General features: G+C 40.2%; 1 protein-coding gene across 1 annotated transcript in view; it reads right to left on the bottom strand.

The window, feature by feature from the left end:
- Window positions 1–20806, bottom strand: part of TMPRSS11D (transmembrane serine protease 11D) — a 66680-nt gene that overhangs the window by 37809 nt on the left and 8065 nt on the right. The window contains exons 2-3 of the mRNA XM_017347526.3: window positions 4811–4932; window positions 1351–1469 (exon numbers count right to left, since the gene is read on the bottom strand). Of these exons, the coding sequence (XP_017203015.1) occupies window positions 1351–1469; window positions 4811–4932 (241 nt within the window). The remainder of the gene's footprint in view (window positions 1–1350; window positions 1470–4810; window positions 4933–20806) is intronic.

Raw genomic sequence — 20806 nt, 5'->3', positions numbered from 1 at the left:
CAATAAGCTAAAAGGATTTACAATGCATAGTGTTAATGCTGTGGAGAAATGGGCGTATTTATATTTACGTACTGCTGGTGGAAATGTCAACTGATGGTTTTTACAATGCAATGTAGAGATTTATTTAAAATGCATTAACCAATGTACTGACATAAAAATAGTTAAGTAAGTAAAAACATGGGGAGTCCTGGCTGTTCTGCTTATGATTCAATTCCCTGCTAATGTGCCTGGGAAAGCAGGAGATGACGACTCAAATGCTTGTGCCCCTGACACCCATGTGGGAAACCAGGGTTGGGGCCCAGTAATTTTTTTAACAAATCTGCCAGATTATTCTGTTATATGTTAAAGTTTTGGAAGTATTGGATCAATGTAAATTTTTATGACTCTAAAAAATGTTAAAGGTCGGGGCCACTGCTGTGGCATAGCGGGTAAAGCCGCTGCCTGCAGTGCTGGCATCCCATGTGGGCATGGGTTCAAGTTCCAGCTGCTCCACTTCCGATCTAGCTCTCTGCTATGACCTGGGAAAGCAGTAGAAGATGGCCTAAGTCTTTGGGCTCCTGCACCTGTGTGGGAGATCCAGAGGAAGCTCCCGGCTCCTGGCTTCGGATCTGCGCAGCTCTGGCTGTTGTGGCCATTTGAGGAGTGAATGAGCAGATGGAAGACCTCTCTCTTCTCTGCCTCTGTCTCTCTGTAACTCTGCCTTTCAAATAAATAAATAAATCTTTAAAAAAATGGAAAGGGTGAGCGAGCAACTCATGCTGGTGGACTGTGACTCTGCAGGGCTGCAGGGTTACACCCTGGTTTGTGATAATACGCAGATATTAAGGCTTCACTTGTGAAGCTCCCTGGCAGGTAGCTCACCGACCTCTTCAAGTAAGAGCACAACCTTGCTTCATGTATTTCCATTCAAACTTCCATGTCTATGAATAATCCAGACTGGGATGTTGTCCAAACAATATTGTTACTGATGTGGTAGGCATCTTTTAACATCTGCCACCTTATGTTTTTAGTTGTATGGGGCAAGAAGAAAGAAGGCAAAATGAAAAGCATTTAAAAAGGCAATTTTGTACTTAACTCACACAAACAATAGACTTCCTGTTTTGGAAGTCGTAACCAAATAAAATGCATATAACACATGGCCTTCTAACACTTTTTACACAGGATTAAGAAAATGTGATTAAGAAACAATATAATAGTAAACTAAGTTGGGGAAAGAACAGAGAAACATATCTTTCACCACTCAAGGGGAAAAATCATGCAGAGCAACTGGCAGCTGAAAATACATCACAAAAGGTTAGGTTTATTATCATATTAATTTTATGGTGGGATAAAGGATAAATATTAACTTACCATAGATTCAATTCTTTCACTCAATAATCTGTATTCCTGTGTAGCTGGTGAATTTAACTGATCGCTATATTGAACATTTCGAATTTGAAAGCTGCTGTGAAAAAAGCAAGATTTTTTATCTGGAAAAGAAAGAAAAGAAAAAAAAAGAAGTCACATTACTATTTACGTGAATATTTTATTAGGATTATGTAGAGTTATATTATACAATTACTAAATTTTTTCTCTTCTTAAGAGGAAAAGGGGCCGGTGCTGTGGTGTAGTAGGTTAAACCTCCACCCTGAGGCGCTGGCATCACATATGGGCACCAGTTCCTGTCCCTGCTGCTCTTCTTCAGACCCAGCTTTCTGCTAATGGCCTGGGAAAGCAGTGGAAGATGGCCCAAGTGTCTCGTGTGGGAGACCTGGAAGAAGGTGCCAGCTGCTGGCTTTTGATTGGTCCAGCTCCTGCCCATTGTGGCCATTTGGGGAGTGAATCGGTGGACGGAAGACCTTTCTCGCTGTCTCTCCCTCTATTTCTGTAACTCTACCTCTCAAATAAATAAAATCTTTTTTAAAAAAAGAGGAAGAAAACTCTAAGTTAATGTAATTGTGATAACAAAAATATTTTTCCTTTAGTTCCCAGAAAGATTTGCAAACCCAGACACTCTGTAGGTGAGCACAAGTAGCGTGAGCAGTTTGAGCTGGTGGTGCACATTGGAAAGAACGTTCTTTGTGTCAATCTAGGAAGGATTTCTCTTGCCTTAACACCAGGAAAGGAGGAGAAATAGTGGCTCTTTATTTTCCAGAGATGGAGAAAGGTGATTTACCGACGTTTTGGAAGCTCAAAACCTTGGTTTCTAACAATTGTTCTATCCAAGACTGCTTCTACAGAGAGCCATTCTGAAAGCTATTAGCCTACTCTCGTCTTGGTGGCAATGCCAGTGGGAGGGGTGAGATCAAGAAAGATCAGCAGGTGGGGGCTAGGGTTGTGGCATAATGGGTTAAGCCGCTGACTAGGGCATCCTATATGGGCACCAGTTCAAGTGCCACATGCTCTACTTCCAATCCAGCTCCCTGCTAATGCACCTGGGAAAGCAGCAGAAGATGGTTCAAGTAGGTGGTTCCCTGACACCCACATGGGAGACCTGGATGAAGTTTCTGGCTCCTGGCTTCAGCTTGGCCCAACCCTGGCTGTTGAGGCCATTTGGGGAATGAACAATGGATGGAAGATATCTCTCTTTTTGTCTCTCCCTCTCTCTCTATAACTTTGCCTTTCAAATAAATACATGAATAAGTAAATCTTAAAAATGAAGATTTGCAAAGCCAGACTAAGATATATGAAAATCAGAGTAGAATTATTTGAGAAATAAAAAAAGTTGTTCAGATGTACTATATTTTTCATTCTTGCCATATCTAAAGGAGATTTGTGGTTTATTCATTAAGAAATATTAGTATGCATAACTATAATATGATAGTATTCATTTATCATTAAGGAAAGATCCAAGTAACTCTGAATAAATTTTAAAATTATTTCAGTGCATTGGTTTTTTTTTTTTTTTTTTTTGACAGGCAGAGTGGACAGTGAGAGAGAGAGACAGAGAGAAAGGTCTTCCTTTGCCGTTGGTTCACCCTCCAATGGCCGCCACGGCTGGTGCACCACGCTGATCCTATGGCAGGAGCCAGGTACTTCTGGTCTCCCATACAGGTGCAGGGCCCAAGCACTTGGGCCATCCTCCACTGCACTCCCTGGCCACAGCAGAGTGCTGGCCTGGAAGAGGGGCAACCGGGACAGAATCCGGCACCCCAACCGGGACTAGAACCTGGTGTGCCGGCGTCGCAAGGCGGAGGATTAGCCTATTGAGCTGCGGCCAGTGCATTGGTTTTTAAGATACCCACACTCTCCCTTGTAGTAAATGAGTTTGATTACTGCTTCTGCTTCCTGATTCTAGCTTCCTGCCAGTGCACATCCTGGGAATCAGCAAAGATAGCTCTAGCAGTTGAGTCCCTGACATGCACATAGGAGACGTGGATTTTATTCCTATCTCCTTGCTTCAGCCTCTGCCCAGTCTCAGCTATTGTGGGCATTTGGGGGGTTAACTGGCAGATGGGTGCTGTCTGTCTTCATTTGTCTCTTTCTCTTTACCTCTCTCTGTCTCTCAGATAAATATAATTTAAATCAATTACTTCAAATAATATTCTTTATAGAGGAATTAGTGATTTACCATTGTTTTTCTGAACTAATAATTTTACTTAGCCATTGAAAATTTGCCAACCTGTACATAGTTAAGCATCTTTGCCTATTGATAGTAGAAGATAGAGTAAATGACATTTTCTTTATCTCATTTTCTCTCCACACACACACACACATACACACCTGCACACCCACTTGTGTGAGTTAAATGTTTTAACAGAATTACAGCTAAAATAATAAAACCTCAAAGTGTATTTTAAATGAAAAATTGAACTGTGTGGTATCACTTATCGAACTTTGACATATTTATGTAGCTATAATAAAGCATCTGAAAGAATATTTATATTCATCTTGATTTTAAGGAAATTGTTTATGAATTAGCAGGGCATACATATTTTTACATTATTTTTTGTACATGCATTCTATTTCTTGGTGACTTAATAATTATAAACTTAAATACAAAGAATTATAAAGGTACATAATGTTTTTAAAATGTAACTTTATCCCTTTCTACTTCTCACCTGCAAGTATGTCTTCTAATCATCATAACTGTCATGTTTGTAAGACTGTGTTTTCAGGAGGCAGCACACAAATTTTAGGTGCTGAAACTTAGGGTTCTTTGTAATATTTCACTTTCATGATTTTATCATGTGTTATTCAGTAAAGAAAGAAAGAAAGATATTAACACGTTAAAAATGGGCAATTTGGGGCTGGTGTTGTGGTGTAACGGGTAAAGCTGCCTCCTGCAGCTCCAGTATCCCACAGAGGGGTTCTAGTTTGAGTCCCAGCTGCTTTACTTTATATCCAGCTCCCTGCTAATGTGCCTGGGAAACAAGTGGAGGATGGCCCAAGTCCTTGTGCCCCTGCATCCACGTGAGAGACCTGGATGAATTTCCTGGCTCCTGGCTTTGGAAGATCTCTCTCTCTTTCCCTGTCTCTCTCTCTCTCTCTCTCTCTCTCTCTCTGTAAATCTGCCTTTCAAATAAATAAAATAAATATTTTTTAAATGGGACAAATTCAGCATCAGAGGCTTCAGGAGTTTTTTGTCCTAGAATAATTCTTGAAAGTATAACGCTATTTTGCCTACTAAAAATGGCCAAAAAAGATAAGAGAAAAAATATTGATTGAGGAAAGATATAGATATGAATGCATAGAGAAGAATTATAAGTAAGGTATATATTCATTGCTATATTAAGAAATAAAATGGTAAAAAAAGAGAAAATAGGAAACTTTTCATTGGAAAAGGTACTTAGTTATTCAGTTTGGAAAGTGATAATTTTCTGGTACTCACCAAAAGCTAAAAAGTGAATAAGTAGAGCTACGATCACTGCCAGGATCACCACGACTGCTACAACAATGAAGCAAATCACGTATGGATTCAGGAATCTCGAAGTCGATGATCCCCGTGCTGGCCTTAGAACAAGAGCAAAGATCACAGAGGGTTACTTGCATCAGTCGAAGAAGCCATTGCTACAGTGCTCATGAGCGTCTGTTTTTCTCAGGTGTTTTATCTTGCATATCACTGCACTTAGAGTAATATAGTTCTGGAAATGAACTGAACAAAGGATTGTGAAATGAGTTTTGTTTTTCAGTTTTATTTTTTTCAGCACTGCTGAACTATTAACATTTACAGTAATCTGATGGGAGAATAAGGAATCCTACCTATGGTTTGAAATTATCTCTCCTTCTTTTGCAAGAAGGAAATTGTTTGAAATTTGCAAAGTTCTCAAGAACAGCAGAGCAATGATCTCTTTGTTTTACTACAACAGGTTCTAAGAGCCCTTACCAGCTAGTACTGTAGTAATCTCCTTACTGAGCTGGATGCACTGAAGAGAGATCATTTGGCTTGGAAGGAGGGTAGCAGGAGGTAAAGAAGCAGGGTTGGAATTGGATAAAGATCATGACAGCATCACTCCTCACTGTGAAATCTTTACTTAATGTATGCTAAACTGATCTTCTGTAGATAAAGAGAATCGAAAATGAATCTTGATGTGAATAGAAGGGGAGAGAGAGTGGGAGAGGGGAGGGTTGCGGGTGGGAGGGACGTTATGGGGGGGAAGCCATTCTAATCCATAAGCTGTACTTTGGAAATTTGTATTCATTAAATAAAAGTTAAAAAAAAATGAGGATGTGGGCAGAGGCAGGGGGCTGAGGTGCAGAGGGGAAGCAAGTACCTGAAATGAATTAGAACTGCTCCAACACCTGAGGGTTTATGTAATTTATCATTTTCCTCACGGACTTCTTCATTATAATGTAGACCAATAGATTTCATACTAGTACAATGTCTGGTATTACACTGGGCATATAGCTTAGAAACAACCTTATTCCATCTTCCTTCCCCCACCTCACACACAGTCACACATACACACTAAGGATGTCACCAGAGGAGCTGGATGTGAACTCCGGTTCTATTCCTTGTGTGCTTGGAATCAGATTGCCATTTATTAGAGACTTTTATCTTAAATATGGAATATAAACTGCTGCCTGACAAGGCTGTTTTGAAGATCAGATTAGGTTATAAAATATATATGGATTACTGGAGGCAGATCAATTTGTCAACTTTCAATTTTGTTGAATAAATAATTATGAATTACAAAATTTGACTCACTTCAAAGAATGATCATTTTAAAAAAGGGCATCCAAATAAAATATGAAGGAAATAAAATATTCATTTGTTATCTTGTGGGGTTGCATAAGGTTACAAATGCACAGTGTTCACCATTTGTGAGTTCAGTAAATATTAGTGGCTGCCGAGTAGTGCAAAGTAAAAAACAGACACAGTTGGAGGCGTTGGTAAACCCAAAATGCTAAATGAGTGTCAAATGGATTAATCCTCCCTGCAGCAATTAAGGACTGACTGTATTTCCAGAGATGAGCTGATATGTCAAGGTCTTTAAATGTGGAGTAGGAAGTATTGAAAAACAAGATTAAATTGAAGGTCCCAACCTATACTCCCCATAAAAACCCAAAGGCTGAAATCAGCTTGAGATCAGATGAACCTCCCTTGGCAATGACTGTAAAGCCAACATTGCTTTCAGTTCACAGAAAACATCTCAAACTCAGTGACTGAAAAGCACCACAGAGCATATGACTCAATATCAAAGGGTGTGGAGCCCAAATTACCTTAATCTCACAAGCCATAACTAATTGCACAAGAGAGGATTGTTCCACCCTATAGCAACAGCTAAGGAAATATCTACTTTGTTGTTTGTAGTTGAACCACTGTATGTTGCTTATTACAAAGCCTATGCTCACACAAGCTCAGTTGTGCCCAATGTTGTTGTGGTAAACTCCTACATAAAATTGTGCTTGCAAACACTGAGTTCTGCCTCATAAATTATTGGAAATCTGTGAAAGAACATATTTTGTGGGGCTGACATTGTGGCATAGTGGATAAGGCCACACACTGGCAGTGCTGGTGTCCCATATGTGTACTGGTTTGTGTCCTGGCTGCTCCACTTCCAATCTAGCTTCCAACTAATGCACCCGGGAAAGCAACAGAGGATGGCCTTTGGGCCCCCACACTCACATGGGAGACCTGAAAGAAGTTTCTTGCTTCAGCATTGTTCAGCCCTATTCATTGAGGCCATTGGGGAGTGAACTAGCAAATGGAAGATATTCTCTCTCTCTCTCTCTCTCTCTAACTGTGCCTTTCAAATAAATAAAAATAAATCTTTTTTAAAAAAGAACAACTTTGATTTTAATGCAGGACCCTGATCTGTAATAGTTAATAGTTCTAGTGCTTGCATTTAAATAACTAAACAAATACTCAATTGTGAGACATTTAACTGGCTTCTCTCTTTTTGTTTTTGGTGTTTTTTTTTTTTTTCCTGCCTTTTATTGACTTGGAAAACTTCATGGATGTTAAAACTTATCATTCTATACTTTAATGTGAGAATCTGTATCAGGCTTTGTCAGGTGCATTGCCAATCTTCACATTGGTTGTGTAAAGTCTGCATTTTTATTCCATTTTGAAGACAGAAAAAGTGAGGCTCAGACAGTAACTAGCACAGCAGTGGGTCTTGGATGGGATGGGAGACCACTTATGAAGTCATTCAATATTCGAGGTGAAATGCGATAGTGATTTTGATGAGGGAGGTAGCAGTGGATGTGGGGAGATGTGCCCAGAATCTGGAAATACTCTGAAAGCAGACTGTTGAGTATTCGCTGATGATTCACTTGTGAGATTTGAGAACGAAAGAATCTTGATTGAATCTATGATTTTTACTTCTTTCCCATCAGCCCCTTAACATCCTCCCAGGGATTTTTTTGGGAAAGAAAATGTTAGAGTCTTTTATCCTTCCCTCCACATACCTTGTTTGAAATTTGTCTATAGCATGTCAACACCTTCAAGCTGGTGTCTTAGCCTTGCATACAGCATTTAAAGTGTAACACGTCACATGTGGAGATTCATCTTGTGCCACATCCTCACCTGTTCACTTAACTCTGGCTAACCAATGTTACTCCCTCTCCTGTGTGTAATGTCTTCTTGCTTTGAAGGCATGTCCCTATCTCAGTCACCTGGGAGGTTCCCACTTTTTCATTATGATAATTCAAGCGTCTTTCTTTTCCCTTCAGGTCATTCCTGTTTCCTCCCTGCCTCCCCCTCATCTAATCTGGTAATGTTCAGTGAAATTCTCTATTATAGTTCTCATCGCTTTGTGAGTTAAAATGATGGCTGTGTACTTGCTTCCATCTCTAGGCTGTCAGTTCATGAAAGATAGATTTGCATCTTGTCTATTGGTATATGTCCCATCTTTAGTAAAACACTCAAGACAGAGTCTACATTAGGCATTGTGTATAGAAAAGTTGATGATAGGCTCTGCAAAGAGAATTTAAAAATAACTTTTTATTGTAGTTTGTAGAGAGTTGGAATCAAGTTTCACACCATGTATTCTTGTGTTTGAATGCTGGAAAATGAAAGTATACATTAGAGAATAATATCTCCTATCTATTAAATGCGAATCAGGGGGCTGGTATTGTGGCACAGAAGGTTAATGCCCTGGCCTGAAGTGCTGGCATTTCATATGGGCACTGGTTCGAGACCCAGCTGCTCCACTTCCAATCCAGCTTTCTGCTATGGCTTGGGAAAGCAGTGGAGGATGGCTCCTGGCTTCTGGCTTCAGATCGATGCAGCTCCAGCCGTTGCGGCCAATTGAGGAGTGAACCATCAGGTGGAAGACCTCTCTCTCTGCCTCTACTCTCTCTGTGTAACTCTGCCTTTCAAATAAATAAATAAATCTTTAAAAAAAGTTATAAAAATGCGTATCAGAACTGGTGCTGGGCTGAGTTTTTCTACATCAACTCATTTAATCCATGTAAAAGCCCAAATTTACAGAAGAGGAAATAGAGGCTCAGAAATTAAGTTACTCAGCTAATATGTGACGTAGATGGCATATGAATCCTGGTTTGTCAAGTTCAAATTACAATGTCCACATCAGATGGGAGGAGATTTTCTGCAATTATGTTGTTATTCATTTCCATCACGCTCACTAGTACATTATTGTTGATGTTAAAAAATGGAAAGCTCAAAAATATTTTTAAGGACCCTTATATTACAGGACATAGGTGTGTGTTTTTATGTTACACGCCAGAGTCATGAAGAATATGACAAATAGTTCCAAGGTAAAAGCACTTTATTTTTATTAATCTTACTAAGTCTAGAGTGTTACTACTAGGCTGGCTGTAGCTCAAGCTATTTTTTTTTAACCAAGTCTAGGTCATAAAGCAAACTCTATAGTAGGACAAATCCATCTTTAGTGATCAAAAAGTCTTCCCTTCTAATGGTTTATTTATTTATTATGCTTTATTGCTTTCACTGGTTGATTCTAATTTTGAAGGAATCATTTTTATTTATTGGAAGTCCCTAAGCATATGTCACAATTATAATAACTGTTACTATTCAGTTTAAATCTATTTCAAATTACTGACTTAGAAAAATACTGACTTAGAAATTACTGACTTAGAAAAACATGTTTTCACTGAATTCTAGTGTTTGAGGATATATCTGAAGATGTATTAAGCAATTATTAAAGAAGGAAAATATTGGGTGGACATTTGACCTAGTAGTCAAGATGTTTTTATCATCCCATGTTAGAGTTCCTGGTTTAGGTCCTGGCTTTGATCTTGATTCTACATCGCTGCTAATATATACCCTGGGAGGTACCAAGTGATAGCTCAAGTAGTTTGTTTGCTGCCACATATGTGGGAGACCTTGATTGGGATCTTACTCTCTATATATTCTCTCTTGGACACAACTTCTAAACATGTGAGGAGGTTTCAAAAGCTTTGTGAAAAATGCACATTTTCTTTCAACTTATTACACAGAATTCTTGGAGTCCCCTGTGTACTTTTAGTTGTAACATTTTCCATGAGCTCCAATTTCTTCCAGCTGACTCCTGAGTATGATCACACAGATAAATTTACACCAAAAAAAGGGAATGTCTACCCCCTCTGTTGAGGTATTTTTGGAGTAAAAGACATACAGTACTTATCTCTACTCTTCTCATTAGCTATTAATCCTTTACTCATAAATATATATTTATTTAATCATACTAAAGACAGGAGAGACAGACAGGAAGAGCTCCTTTGCTGGTTCACTACCCCAATGCCCACAAGAGTCAAGCTGGGCCAGGCCAAAGTCATGAGCCAGGAACTCAACCTAGGTCTCCCATGTGGGTGGCAAGGTAGTTATTACCTGCCACCTTCTAGGGTGTGCATTAGCAGGAAGCTGAAGTCACGAGTAGAGCTAGCACTTGAATCTGATATAGGATGCGGGCATCAACCCACATGGTAGTGTCAAACATCCACCTTGTTACATGTTTGTTATTGCCCCAGACATATAAGCACAAATAAGGCATAACTCACTAATTAATTTCAAATGATAGGCGAAAAGTGCCACATGAGCATTCCAAATGCTATAGATATTGAGAAGTCAGAAAACTGACTTTAAAAGGGAAGAGAAACTGTTACTAGTCTTCATGGAACATATGAACATAACATAGGTGAGTTATGTCTTGAAGGACAAATAGACTTTTTGGGTAAAAAGAGAAACAGAAATTAAAGAGGTTGAAAGTGCTAAATGTGTTTGAGGAATTATTATTGGCCCAGTATGGCACTTGTAGATGAGAAGATGAAAAATAATCTGAAAAAATAAGATTGATCAAGATTAAGGATAACATTAAGAGTGATGGGTGGGACATTGAGGACATCAATGAGCTGTTTGAAATGAGGAATGATAGGAAACCAGAAGTGATTTAGAAAGGTTAGTCTGGTGGTACAATTGGAACTGCAGTGGGAAAGGGTTTGGAGCCATATAGTCTCATTGCAGAGACTAATGGGATAGGAGGACCTGGGGCTGTGTAGGGACTGTGGGGTAGAAAAGGAAGACTTGAGGAAAACATGGAAGATGTAAAGTCAGAACCATTCCCTGTGGAGGGTTCAGTGCTGGGGCAAAAGTGGCTGTCCAATATGAGGTTTTGGGGACTGAACTTGATTGACCAGAGGATTAGTTATATTAGTGGTATAAATAGTCTGGGACTTTTGGAGGTGCTTTAATAATGCTTAATTTTAGTAACTGGTATTTTTTGTGTGAAAATTACCATTGTCAGTAGAAAGGTGGATATAGGATGAGCAAAGGTCTTGGGATTGGAGGTGTCCTTTTGAAATCATTATCTTATAGGTGGTATTCAAAACACTTAGAAAGAGTGTTCAAAACCAACACATTTCACTACATTTGAATTAAAAGTATAGATCTTCAATGTAAATCTCTAGGTATGTTTGAAGACACACTTTAATTTTATTTCATAAAGGATTTCCTATTATTCTGGCCTTAGGTTCCTAGTAATATATAGAAGTATTTGGTAACTATGATAATCTATCTATGTATACACATAAAATTTAGGCAACCATCACTTAATATGTGTGAACATATGATCACACTATTGTCCTACACACAAGGCTATAAATGCAGTGATCTATGACCCCAAGAAAATAAAACTTTATCATATCCTACAAATAGAGAGGAAAGAAATATATAACTTGCTCTGGACTTCTTTGCCAGGCTGTGCTCATTCTTAAAAAGGTATTTGTAGTCAAATGAATAAAAATCAGATAAATAATTATTCATGCTGGGTGATTGAGTGTGTGGTTACTTAAGTGGTTGACAGAAGGACCACACCTACTTTATCAAATCATCAATCAGTAGCTGGTTTTTTTTTTTTTTTTTTAGGTACTTAAGGCATGGTATAATAAGCCAAAGTCAAAAGTTTAATTTCAGATGGATTTTTCTCATTATATATAGACTGAACCCCTTTTCTTCTTTACTTTTGCATTGCAGGATCCTTTTGTAGTAACAAGAAAAAATAAAAATAAAATAGGAAGTATCTCATGAAATGAGAGTCTGGCACAAGCTACACCACCTGTGGGCTGTGGGCCAGGTTGGTCACCCCACCAAGAACCTCAAACACTTATTTTGTGTGGAGTAACACTTTTTCCTTGCATATTTGAACACTTTCATAGATAGTCAAGAAAAAATGCTGCAGTAGAAATGTTTATCGGACATCCTAGATAACTCTGGGTATTTATTTATACTCTTTGACTCATATTCTTGGTACTGTGCAGAGACACTACATCCAAGAATTTCTCAGGTGTTTTCAGACGTCCTACTTCAGTCTGCCTCCCACACTCTGCTCCAAATGGCCTCGCTGCCTTGCTATAGGCATTGAGTAACTTGGTTACTTGGTATTTGCTGTTCCCTCTTCCTGAAGCCCCCTTTTTTGTTTTTGTTCAAGGCACAAGACATAAATACAACTTATAAATAGAACCAAAAGGGAGACTCAGTACAGAAATAGAAAGTTTTAGAAATAATAAAACAAAAGCTATGTATAACTTTATATCAATGCATCCAAAGATGCAGACTAAATGAACAATTCTTAAGAGAATTACAGATGCTTACACTTGGTTCAAGAACAAATAGTGCAATCATCATAGGAGAAAATTAAGATACTCAAATGTCTGCCATCTAATGAGGTTCCTAGCCCAGATACCTGGAAGAACTGTTATGCTAGGGCTCCACAGGGCTTGCTCCTTTGCCCTCTTTAAGTCTTTGCTCAGTTGACAACTCAGTGAGACCTTCCTAACTATCTACTCTATTTAAAACTATATCCCTCTATTCTTTTTTATTATTATTTGCTTTATTTTGCAAAGCACGTATTGCCTTCTAATTTACGATACTATTTACTTCGTTGTCTGACTGCTTCTACTGTAATAAAAACTCCATAAAGGTGAAGAGTTTTCCTTCCTGCCAAGTCCCAGGACATTTATTTAGAAGACAGTGGTTCCAGTACTCAAATTTCTCTATGGTCAACACACTCAGGAGCTTCCTAGAAAAGCAGTGGCTAGAACCATTGATTCTGATATTAAAAAAACTAAAAAGCAATGTGTCATATGCCAGAGAGAAGAGTTAAGTCTTTATTCATGAGTCAGTCTGATTTTGTAGCCTTTTCAGGGAACAAACTTCTTGACTGTGGAAGACTGGCTCAAAGAAACTCAAAGTGCCTTTGTTTCAAATGACAGATCCGATACAGCTCTGAACCAAATACTGTGGTACAAGAATATCCAGAGGCTTGTTTCTGATCCTAGTTTGACATTTTACCACATTTTAGAATAGGGAAGGGCAGGATTTTGCAAGAACAAAATCACCATGAGTGCATCATCACACTCATGCCTCACTTTTCTCAAGCAAATGGTTTGACTAGGAGGATGGCGTTAGGTACTAGGGACAAGCCAGTAGTTTGCCAGATTTCTCTCCACTCAGCATTTCTCTTGCATTCAATGATAGAGTCAGCCTTGTGTGATTGTTAATGGAACAAGTCTGAAGTCTACCTGAATTTTGTGAGGAGTCAGTCAAGGTCTGAAAGGCATATTCTGGTTACTGTTCTGCTACACTCAATATACACTTGCTTTTATAAGGAGAATTGTATTTTCTGGCATTGTAGAACTGCTTGGGGGCAGAGGGATTCTTGTTTCCATGACACTGATGATGGCTGTCTTTTCGGTGTGCATGTGAGTTCATGGTAGAGGATGGCACCATCTCCAAAGCAAGCATGCCATGGTGGATTGAAAACTACAGAACAAATGGAAAGATTTCTTCAGAACTTTATGAGGCTGATATGTTAAGTGTACTTGTTCAGGAGCCACCAGATTTGCCAAGTGATGGCAGCAATATATTTTTTTTATTTTTTGACAGGCAGAGTGGACAGTGAAAGAGAGAGACAGAGAGAAAGGTCTTCCTTTGCCGTTGGTTCACCCTCCAATGGCCGCCGCGGCCGGGGCGCTGCGGCTGGCGCGCTGTGGCCGGCGCACCACGCTGATCCGATGGCAGGAGCCAGGAGCCAGGTGCTTTTCCTGGTCTCCCATGGGGTGCAGGGCCCAAGCACCTGGGCCATCCTCCACTGCACTCCCTGGCCACAGCAGAGAGCTGGCCTGGAAGAGGGGCAACCAGGATAGAACCCGGTGTGCCGGCGCCGCTAGGCGGAGGATTAGCCTAGTGAGCCGAGGCGCCGGCCGGGAGCAATATTTTGAATTGACTCTACCCTTGTGCAAGATCATATACCGCCGACGCCACGGCTCACTAGGCTAATCCTCCGCCTTGTGGCGCCGGCACACGGGGTTCTAGTCCTGGTCGGGGAGCCGGATTCTGTCCCAGTTGCCCCTCTTCCAGACCAGCTCTCTGCTGTGGCCCAGGAAGGCAGTGGAGGATGGCCCAAGTGCTTGGGCCCTGCACCCCATGGGAGACCAGGAGAAGCACCTGGCTCCTGCCTTCGGATCAGCGCAGTGCGCTGTCCGCAGCGCGCTGTCCGCAGTGCGCCGGCAGCAGCGGCCATTGGAGGGTGAACCAACGGCAAAGGAAGACCTTTCTATCTGTATCTCTCTCTCTCACAGTGCACTCTGCCTGTCAAAAAACAAACAAAAAAACATAAAATAAAATAAAAAAAGAACATATACCTGGTGTTGCATTACCAGCACCTGTCACAGAGGAAGCCCTTACTCTTACCTATTTCCATGCAGACTGATAGTTGGCGGGAGCAGAGCATATGCTCTAGAGGGCCCTTTTGTTCTATATTCGTTCTGTGTTCTTTCTGTGCTCCAGAAGTGTAGCCACTGACAGAACCATGGAGACTCTTCTAGTTCCAAGCAAGCAAGGATTATTTAGTTGAAGACTTTTCTTTCCTATTTATCCTAAAATAGCCAAAACTTTTTTTTTTTGCTGTCTTTATTTAGTTTTTCTCCTAGGAAGGTTTTCTTCTTTCTTACCCTTCCCTCTTCTTTTTCTCTTCATTTCCTTTCCTTTCTCTCTCTTTATTTTTAACCAAAGATGTTCTTTAACCTTTATTTTATTTTATTCTTTAACCAATGTTATTTTGCTAATGATCTGAAAATTACAAGGAATTGACTCTATGGCAGTATAAGTGTTACTATTTTACTGTAAAGTGCTCTTGAGAAATGAGTATTTTGAGCACTTACATGTCTTTTAGGATGATGAAAGTTTTGAAACTGGATTTTGGTGATGACTGCATATTTATGTAAATATGTTAGAAACCATTGATTGTTAAGTCTTAAACTTTATGGTATGAATCTACCTTAAAAAGTTTGCAGAAAAATGAAATTAAAAGCTAAGTTTATTGGGGCCAGCATTGTGGCATAGTGGGATAAAGCCACCATCTGCGACGCTGGCATCCATATGGATGCCCGTTCGAGAAACAGATGCTCCACTTCCAATCCAGCTCCGTACTTATGTGTCTGCAATGGCTGTGGAGGCCTGGCCAAGTGTTTGGACCCCTGCACCCATGCAGGATACCTGGAGGAGGCTCTGGGCTCCTGGTTCAGCCTGGCCTAGCCCTAGCCATTGGTGTCATTTGGTGAGTGGACCAGCGGATAGACAATCTCTCTCCATCTCTCCCTCTCTCTCTGTAACTCTGACTTTCAAATAAATAAATAAATCTTTTTTAAAAAAAGAGATACAGGCCGGCGCCGCAGCTTACTAGGCTAACCCTCCGCCTGCGGCGCCGGCACCCCAGGTTCTAGTTCTGGTTGGGGCACCAGATTCTGTCCTGGTTGCTCCTTTTCCAGTCCAGCTCTCTGCTGTGGCCCATGAGTGCAATGGAGGATGGCCCAAGTGCTTGGGCCCTGTACCTGCATGGGAGACCAGGAGGAAGCACCTGGTTCCTGGCTTCAGATCAGTGCAGCGTGCTGGCCACAACACGCCGGCCGTAGAGGCCACTTGGAGGAGTGAACCAACAGAAAACGGAAGACCTTTCTCTCTCTCTCTCACTGTTTAACTCTGCCTGTCAAAAAAAAAAAAAAAGAGACACAAGTTTATTTTGGTGAAAGGCAATTATAAAATCCATATGTATAAGTGGTCTTCTAAAAATTCATGAAAAAATATTTTTATAAAGTATGCATGGCTTCAGTTTTTTTGCACCAAAATAAACTTATAATTTAATTTTATTTTCATTCAATTTTTGAGGTGCCTTATATGTAATTATATCTCAGTAAATGTGCTACTAAATAAGTTTGTCTTTTAATGATAGTTAAATTACTACAGGAACAAAATCAGTAACTTTTTCAGGTAACTGACATTGGTGGTGGCCTTGAATTTCCAGAGACATGAAAACACTCAGCAGTCCATTTCATTTTGTTTTCAATGCCATTTCCTAGGCAGCAGTTCTTAGTCAGATATTGGAATACAGAGGTGTGTTACTGTTGATAACAAGGGTTATGTTACAAATAACAGCTAAAAGATCAAGTTTTGAAATGATTTATTTTTATACAATTTAAACCACCTAATACTAGAGCATTTCCCACCTACTGACTTGTGTTTTCTTATATTTTGGGCAGAGTTACAAGTAGTACATTGAGAATTGCTTATAAACCCAGTTAGAACCGTGGAGGTATATTATCCAGTAGGTATATTCCAGCACCTGTCAGGTGTCAAAGTAGAAAAAAGGCTGAGAAATCCTAGAGGAAAGTTTGTATTTAAAATCAGGCTGTCTGAGTTGGTGCTGTGGTATAGTGGGTAAAGCCGCCGGCTGCGGCATACTATGTGGGCTCCAGTTTGAGTCCTGGCTGCTCCACTTCCGATCTAGCTCTCTTCTATGTCCTGGAAAAGCAGTAGAAGATGGCCCAAGTCCTTGGGCCCCTGCACTTGGTGGGAAGACCCACAGGAAGTGGCTCTTGGCTTTGGATTGGCACAGCTCCGATTGCTGCAGCCAAGTGGGAAGTAAACCAGAGGATCGAAGACTTCCCTCTCTCTCTCTCTCTCTCTCTCTCTCTCTAACTCTGACTTCCAAAAAATAAATAAATCTTTAAAAAAATGAATGCAAGCTGCCAAAATGACAAAAAGCTAATTGGTTTTTGCACATTGCCTAATTATTTTATTTCTTCTTTCCCTCTGTATGCTTAACTGGTGAGACAACAGCATGTCTGAAACTTCTCTGGGTGTAGAAACATTTGTTTCTCAAATATCTAATATTTTGAGGGTCATAGCATTCCCAGTATGCAGGAAAAGGCCACCCTATGAATTCTAACTTACATAGAATGCTTGTGCAGGAGAGGAATGGAGAAATCTCTTGCACATCCACCTTAGATTTTGTATTTGTATTTAAACATACAGGAAAGATTTTTTCTGACCACCTTCTCCCGCCTAGTGGCACTGGCACACCGGGTTCTAGTCCCGGTCGGGGCGCTGGATTCTGTCCCGGTTGCCCCTCTTCCAGGCCAGCTGTCTGCTATGGCCAGGGAGTGCAGTGGAGGATGGCCCAGGTGCTTGGGCCCTGCACCCACATGGGAGACCAGGAGAAGCACCTGGCTCCTGCTATCGGATCAGCGTGGTGTGCCAGCCGCAGCGCGCTGGCTGCGGCGGCCATTGGAGGGTGAACCAACGGCAAAGGGAGACCTTTCTCTCTCTCTCTGTCTCTGTCTCTCACTGTCCACTCTGCCTGTAAAAAAAAAAAAAAAAAAAAAGAAGACTACCTTGTAGCTGTATGTTGCTGTTGTATAGTCTTGTACTTCTTAAATTTTAATATGTATGTGTATTGCTTGCTAGAATGCAAATTAGTGAATATGGGATTTGGCCTGGGACTATTCATTAGCAAACTCTCAGATGATGCTCAAGAAGTACATTTTGACTACAAAGTTTTAGCTGCGATTAGATTAGAGTAGCCTAGAGTAATGTAATTGCGTTCAGACTGCTTCCTTCATAGCCCGAAGTTCTAGTACATAAGCAATCCTCTTTTGCTAGAGGACCATTTTGAAATATTCAAATCCTTAAGTTACCATTTGTCAAAATATACTGACCCTAATGTAGAACTAAAAACCTGTTTGTTTGTTTTCTACAGAAAATAAATGGTGAAGGATTTTCGGGCTTCTTTACTCAGCTTGGTGTGATCAGATTGGTAATGCTAAATAGCAAATACCAGGATATTTGCAAGACTGTTCCTAACACATGGGAAATCTGGAGTATGACACCCTAGAGAAGCCCATGGCTGTGTTATCTGACCCAAATATGTGCTTTCTCCAATGTTCGATTTCATTGTTTTATATAGCTCTAAACATAAAAATATTCTAACAATTGCCAAAGATATAAGACTATTTAATTGGAATGAAAGGATATATACTAGGTTTTTAACACTGGTTACAATCTTAAAAATGTTTGGGTTGGGAATGGGGAACCAGGAATAGAGGTGTTATGAATATTGGAGTGGAAGATATAAAAAAGAAATAGGCAATTAAATGCACAGGTTAAAGAAGTAAAAATCTACTATGAATCAAAAGCCTAAAGCAAGACATTTAGCACATATTGGGTGGAATTAATCAGGGGTGATGCTAGAAGAGAGAATTTAGGAATGTCCTGGAACTGTTCTCTTAGGGCATCTGATTGAACATTACTACCAGTAACTGAGGTAGAAAGAGAGGTTGGAATCAGAGCCCCATTTGTATTCATCATGCCTAATTCTATTAAACCGTATCTGGTAAATTATAATTATTCTCATAGAAAAACAAAAAGGTGGATTGCAATGAATCATGGGCCAAACCTAAGGTTAGTTGTTTCAAATGCTCTTAAGTAATATGTAGGTAGTTGTAACAGTATATTTTTGAAACAACATCTCATATTCAACTCCTTTTGAATGTAATACTCATGGCTTCTTGCCCAGACTGTCTTTGGGAGCAGAGGAATGAGTTGAGCTTCTCAGTAGAATTTTCCCAGAACTATGTGACTAAATGAAATGAACAGAGTGCCACAGTCTACAAAACAAAGTTTCGAGTCCTGTAGATTAGAATGTGTTTCTCAGAGCTCATGAGAAATGCTGCAGACATATTCGCCTATCCAGCGAGGCTGTATATAAGGAAGTGGGATGAGGGGAACTACGTGATAAGAGTAGTTGCTGGGGCCAGTGCTGTGGTGTAGCAGCTTAAGCGGCTGCCTGCAGTGCCAGCATCTGGTATGGGCTCCTGTTTGAGTCCCAGCTGCTCTACTTCCTAGCAAGCTCTTCACTATGGCCTGGGAAGGCAGTAGAAGATGGCCTGACAGATGTCCTAAACAGCACTCTGGCCTCAGAATCAGCCCTTAAGGCATGCGGATCTGGCTGAAAAGCCCATGAGAGTATTTCAGGCATGGAAAGCCAAGACACTCTGGAAAAAAAACAAAACAAAACAAAACAAAACAAAACAAAAAAACCTAAATGAAAGATCTCTGCGAGTGAGATCCCAGTGGAAAGAACAGGTCTTCAAAGAAGGAGGTACCTTTCTCTGAAAGGAGGAAAGAACTTCCACTTTGACCATGGCCTTGTCTAAAAATCATCAGAGTCAGCGAAGTCAGGGGGCTTCCATAGCCTTGGCAACTCATGACAAGAGCCTAGGGTGATTACTGATGCCATAAACAAGAGTGTCAATTTGTAAAGTCAACAACAGGAGTCACTGTGCACTTACTCCTCATGTAGGATCTCTGTCCTTAGTGTGCTGTACATTGAGATTTAATGCTATAACTAGTACTCAAACAGTATTTTTCACTTTATGTTTCTGTGTGGGAGCAAACTGTTGAAATCTTTACTTAATGTATGCTAAACTGATCTTCTGTATATAAAGAGAAATGAAAATGAACCTTGATGTGAATGGAAGGGGAGAGGGAGTGGGAAACGGGAGGGTTGTGGGTGGGAGGGACGTTATGGGGGGGAAGCCATTGTAATCCATAAGCTGTACTTTGGAAATCTATATTCATTAAATAAAAGTTTTTTTTTTTTTTTTTTTTTTTTTTTTTTTTTAAAAAAGAAGATGGCCCGAGTGCTCGGGCCCCTGCACCCACATGGGAGACCTAGAGGAGGCTCCTGGTTCCTGGCTTTGGATCATTGCAGCTCTGGCCGTTGTGGCCATCTGTGGAGTAAACCAGCTGATGGAAGACCTCCCTGTCTCTCTTTGTCTGCCTCTGCCCCTTTGTGACTCTGCCTTTCAAATAAATCAATAAATCTTAAAAAAAAAAAAAAAAGAATAGCTGCTAACACCACATAAAATTTTCCCTCTTCCGGATTTCATTTTTCCCTTCTATCATTGAATCAGTGAGCTTCCTGATCACCTTCACACCATTCTTCCCCTCCTCATTCCTTCACTGGACAGCTCCTTCTGACTCCCACTGTTAGCAGAGTGAATACATCTTCCTTTCCTTTTGCATTCTGACCTTTGTGACTAGCCTTACATCTCCAACTCTGAAGAGAATACATCTCTCTTTTTCACATTCTAATTCACAAAGGCTAACTGAAATCTTGGGACTAATCAGAATATTTGTTCAACATATGAATAATGCTTGCTTAATAATTCCAGGGACTGAGTGCAGGGAAATGGGAAAAATGGTGAGACCCCAGATAAGGAATTATTTACAATCACTAACTACAAATAGTCAATTTTACATCAAAGGAACTTCGCCTAACTGATGTCAAAATGATTGACTTGGGAACCTGCTGACAGTCAACTGAACCCTTTATCCTCCCTAACACCCCTACTTGCCTTTCTCTTTTAAAAGGTCTGCTAACTTGCAGATGAGCAAAAGCTAAAGATCTCTGCCTTTCCTCTCTTCATGACTGCTAGCCTCTTGAATAAACCTGTTGCCTCTCCTCAACTCTTGTCACTGATGAATTGTCTGACCACTCTGTCAGATACACCCACATCTACTACATTCTCTTCAGTCTTCACTTTTCTCCCTTAGGCAGGTCTGTCTGCTCATATGATTACTACC

Source organism: Oryctolagus cuniculus, chromosome 8 (assembly GCF_964237555.1).
Source record: "Oryctolagus cuniculus chromosome 8, mOryCun1.1, whole genome shotgun sequence".
Taxonomy (NCBI): domain Eukaryota; kingdom Metazoa; phylum Chordata; class Mammalia; order Lagomorpha; family Leporidae; genus Oryctolagus; species Oryctolagus cuniculus.
This window is presented reverse-complemented; position numbering and strand designations above follow the sequence as displayed.